The 5,344-nt window shown below is 42.6% G+C and overlaps 1 protein-coding gene across 1 annotated transcript in view; it reads left to right on the forward strand.

Annotated features, from left to right (window-relative positions):
• LOC108798884 (transcription initiation factor TFIID subunit 9-like) overlaps window positions 1-936 on the forward strand; it is a 22,513-nt gene extending 21,577 nt beyond the window's left edge. The window contains exon 6 of the mRNA XM_018570693.1: window positions 679-936. Within this exon, the coding sequence (XP_018426195.1) occupies window positions 679-845 (167 nt within the window). The 3' untranslated portion in view covers window positions 846-936. The remainder of the gene's footprint in view (window positions 1-678) is intronic.
• The last annotated feature ends 4,408 nt before the right edge of the window (window positions 937-5,344 follow it).

Raw genomic sequence — 5,344 nt, forward strand, 5'->3', positions numbered from 1 at the left:
TCTCTCTCTCTCTTTCTCTCTCTCCTCTGCCCCCTCTCCCCTCTCCTCTGCCCCCTCTCTCTCTCTCCCCTCTCTCTCCCTAAATTCCATTTTGTTTTTTAATTGGAATTGCAGTCACACTTCCCAGCAGCGAATTGCCAGTGTCCTTTTTTGCTGTCCCTCCTCGGCTCCCATCTTGCAGGACATGCCCTTTGAGGCTACAGAAATGAGAGCCTCCATGTCTGTATTATTCTACTGCAAATGCCTAACTATACAGATTATTCTATAAAGGTTAGCTGGGGCTGCAAACTATTTTGCCTGTGATTTTCTGCTGCAGGACCAATAGGAGCTGAAAAAGGTTGCAGAGGATTACGATGCTGGTGAATATCTGTTGGGTTGCCAACGTGCACTTACAAACAAACCCTGAACCAAATAGGTTGAATGGTAGAACTTAGTCTGAGCCTGTTTCTACCAATGCTCTGTGGTAATACCTACTGGCAAAAGTTGGCATTTTCTCCAATTTAAGCTGCAAATTGTTTTTGTAATTTTTTAGGTGTCATTTATTTTGATTTTGGAAATTCTATATAAAATGCATTCCACAGTGCATTGCAGTTTGCTAAAACCACATAATAATTGCCAAGCTTTCAGGTTACCTATGTATTGTATAGTTGTATTCATCTTGTTTGTTTTCTTTTGCAGCTACTCCAACAACACCAACAGTTCAGAATGTGTTGATCAACCCTTCCTTGATTGGATCAAAGAACATTCTCATAACTACAAACATGGTGCCATCACAGAATGCAACAAGTGAATCCAATTCGTTAAAGCGGAAACATGAAGATGATGAGGATTATGATGTAATATAAACTCTATTTGGCTCAGTTAGTATGTACATAGTATTAGTAATTTTTGACATATTTTGCGAACTGAAATTAAAAGTTTTGAACTTTTCATAAAAGGACTCAAGAAGAGCAACACTTTAAGTTTTTTTTTTGTTGTTTTTTTTTACTGCTTGGAAAAAAATAAACAATGTGCTCCTGTACTGGACTTTATTCCTTTTCTTAGCGTATTTAATTGGGTGTGCTTTTAGTACAGGGCTCAGTTTTATAACCTAGATTTATTTATTTATATTGGTGGTCCCCAACATTTTTTCTCTTGCATACCCCTTGGCAGCTCATTTCCATAAATTGACACCCCCATTGAGGGTGGAGTAGGGTGCCGGGTACTATGCATACTATTCTGACTCCGATTGTTGTGATAGCGAGATATATCCCTTGCTGAGACCTCTATGCCTGGCCTGTATAAGCAGATATACTCACTGCGGACAATCCTCGTCAGATATCTGAACTCGTCAATACCGATTCATTCAAAAAGGGTGTTTATTCTTCTACATCAGGTTACAGCAGATGATAGGAACAGCAGTTGAACGGTTATAGTTTTGTGCGGTCAGAAAATGATGCCTTTCCTCCGTACTGTGCAGATTATATGTGTGTCCTGTTACATGTGGCTTCTAGCTTCTCCATGACACAGGAAGTACTGCACACAGGAAGAAGGGTGGGGCTACATACACTAGGGGAAAAATACATCGTCACATGAGGAATAATTACAGAAAGCATGTTTGTTACAACAAAAGGCCACTAGATGGCAGCATAGGATAACATGAATTTAGCTCTGAGAAAATAGTTAGGCAAATCACACTATATAAATTCTAACCTGTATAACAATGCTAATATTAACTGAGGCTATGCATCTCATATTCTATGCTCCTATTGGGGCGGCACACATACTGAACGAGATGGTGGGTTTGGCCAAGTTGCGGTAACAGTACGGTAAGGGGTTGTAAAGTGATATGATTAGAAACTTTTCTTGTTTTGAACACAGGGTAGTTCTTGTTGTAGGATTTTTTGCTGAAAACGGTAGGAAAGCCAATGTATGTGTAGAATTTGTATTTGTACAAACAGATTAGCGTGTTTTCTGTTTTATCACACCTTTGTGCACACATTAGTGTACTAGCCTTGTTTACTGTGGTGTGGATTTAGCAGTCTGAGCTCATCTTTGAGTGGGCAGGTTAACCTATATTCTGATTTATGATTTGTTTTTCACATTATAGATCTTTTTTACCCAAGTATGTTGAGGAAGAACTCATAGCCTCATTTCCTCATAGCAAATGATCAGATTCACACTTGCTGACAATTTGAATCATGTGATAGCTTCTTGAATTATTTAAGGCCTCCAGTGTTGGGATATCCCCACTGGAATTTCCTGTTCCACATAATTTCTGCAACCATTACAAAGCCAAATAAAAGCATTAGGTTTCCCTGATTTAGATTCTCTGTAACAAAGAATAAAGAGTGTATTGCTGGCAACATGGAGACTTTAACATATTAGATTGTTTCTGTCAAATTTGAATGACTGTTCCCTTTGATCCATGGCTGATTTCTCATCTCCTGTCAATGACTGATATGCTTGTGACCTTTCCTATTCCACCTCGCAGGTTCACTCTTTGTAAAGCTTTATTGAAAAGTCAGCTCTTCTCAAAACACATTTCCATTTTGTTACATTTTTGCAGGTTGGATCACCTGCTGGCTTTCTTATAAGTCCTGCACATCCAAGATCCAGCCACCATGATGTAGGGAAAGTGTCCTTTTCTTGTAGATGAAATACCGGGTAACTTTTACACTGTTCTGCCAGATTAACCCAAAAATGCTCAACGTGTTCTGAAATAGAATAGCAGATGATCCTACCAGGCAGAAGCTTCATGTAGCAGGTTTAATAAGAACAACTGCGCTTGGGAACAAGCAACCCTTTTTTATTGAAATTTTACAATACAACCATATAGGCTGCATTATGATTGGTTGCCAATGCCTACGTCACTCTTGCTAATCGTAAATCTCACATTTCTGCAGACAGTATGTCTGCTAAGTTGTTATAGACCCTTCTATATGAATTCTATCTGAGCCCAAGCACATGGAATGACACATTCAGCTTTCTCAAATTATAAGACTATCTGGCAGACACACCAAGGTTTGAAAAAATATACAAGCCATATCCTTCCTTAACCAATCCTTTACCGTGAGCAATGCCGATTTTGTTTGACACCATATGGATAAAAAACATGTTTTAATAAGACTTATAATTGGTACCTACCAATTCACACAAACCGCTTAGTATACACTTATTGGGATTTTTTTAACCAAATTTTGGCCTAACTTTAGCAAGAAATTTTATTTTATTTTGATATTTTGTATAACAATAAGTAGAAGATATCATTTTTTTCCCCATAATGTTTAGTCTTTTTTCATTTATATATAAAAAACAGCGGTGATCAAATAGCACCAAAATAAAGCTAGCTCTATTTGTGTCAAAAATGAGGCCCCCCCCGTCCCCCCAAATCAATCCATAGTTCAATGCTCTAGACCAAGGGTGCCAATTAGGTAGATCGCGATGTCCTGTCTTCTCTGGATCCCCGCTGCTCTCCCCCATCTGTATGCAGCGGGGATTCAAGGAAAAGTGAAGCTGCAGTCGGCGGCGGGGGCTGGAGCCGCTATCACAGCAGCACACCGAGCGGTGAGGAGAGAGAGACACTCGGCCTGGATCTGACAGCCGGCGGCTCTCTCTCTCCTCACCACACATGCTGCTGGCTCCGTGGTGTGCCAGAGAGGAGAAGTTGCAGACCCGTGGCCGAGCGGCAGAGGATCGGTACATATCAGTGATCTGTATCAGTCCTCTGTGCGGGACAAACACTGGAGCGATCAGCTGATCACTCCAGTGTTTGTAAAGAACTGGGGACACATAGTACTATCTGTCCCCAGTTATGAATGAACAGGATGTGATTTACATCACTTCCTGTTCATTCATGAGTTCCTCAATGGGGAGAAGCACTCACTACAGAGGCTCCTCCCCATTCAGAAACTGGATGGTAGTAAAATATTTTCTGAATGAATGGGAAGCCTCTGTGCTCTTCATTCATTTAGAACAGGGGCTGCAGAAAAAGAGATTGAGGACTTTGTGTCCTCAATTCCTTATTCCATTTTAAAAGGGAAATATCAGGGGGCTGTTTAGACCCCTAATATTTCCCCGAAGCCACCCTAACAGTAAAAAGAAAAAAATTAAATAAGAAATAATAAAAATAAAATAAAAAATCCTGGGGGGCAGGGCACTGGGTGATGTCACACGCCTGTTGGGGGGCACCTTTTTTTTTTCTTGCCACGTGCGCAAAAGGAGCTGGCTATGCTTCTGCGGTTGCCGGCTGAATGTGTCAGATGCCGCAGATGGAAAGGGGTGGGACACCTTTCCCCGTGTGCAACGTCGGCCACATGTGCACCGCGGGAGGATAGGACGCCGGCGCCTCTAGAATGCACTGGAATGCAAGCCGGCCGACTCCCTGCGTTCAGGGGCGGGAGGGGGCGTGGCGTTGCACCGCAGCCATGTCCCCCGTCCACAGTTCGATTGCCCGCACCCAGAAAGCATGCACATTAGTGCCTGCATTCCGTTCCAGTGTGACCTGCAAAAATAGTGCTTGCAGCATTTTTGCGGATCGCACTGGACCGGAACGCAGGTACCAATATGCCTGGGTTCCGGGTGCAGGCGATCACACTGTGAGCGAGGGGCCTGGCTGCAGTGCCATTGACTTCAATGCACCGTCACTGAACGCAGGTGTTTTTTCGTTGGTAGATCTCATTGAACTCGTCATTTGAAAAGTAGATCTCCAGACTAAAAATTGTGGGTGCCCCTGCTCTAGACCAACTGTTCCCTTGCCTATGTTTCCCCCTCCTGATCCACCTTCAAATCACCTCATTATCCAGTGCTGCTTTGTTCATTTAGGAGCCACTTCTGGGCTTGCTTCAATTTTCCAGCGGTGCCCTGCTAATCGGTCAAGGAGGAGAGAAGGGACTTGAGGTAGCTCAGAAGCGGGTCTAAAGCCACTGATCCACCATGGAGGCCCACTAGATAGCAATACATTATACAGCAATGCGGAATACCACCAGCTATAGAGGACTACAAATCCAAGCAATACATTATATAGCAACGCAGAATAATATGAAGCTACATACTCTGTGTTGGTCCAGGGTGGTGGCCTGAGGTTTCCAGGGTCTCTGGAGGGCTGAGCAGGGTCTTAGGTGGGCTGTGCGGAGTCTCAGGTGGGCTGGTGGGGTCTAAAGTTGGGCGGATTATTATTAACGTTTTTGTTTTATTTTATTTTTTTACTTTTTTTTTCATTTTAATTTCTTTTATTATTTTATAACCTTTTTTTTCCCACGTAGCCCCTGCGTGATAGCAATAAAGTTAACAAACTCCTGTGTGATAGCATTCGGAGGTGACAGGTTCTGTTTATGAGCCTGCCCTCCAGTACAGGCACTGGACT

The sequence above is a fragment of the Nanorana parkeri genome, unplaced genomic scaffold (assembly GCF_000935625.1).
Source record: "Nanorana parkeri isolate BGI_ZX_2015 unplaced genomic scaffold, ASM93562v1 scaffold1582, whole genome shotgun sequence".
Lineage (NCBI taxonomy): Eukaryota > Metazoa > Chordata > Amphibia > Anura > Dicroglossidae > Nanorana > Nanorana parkeri.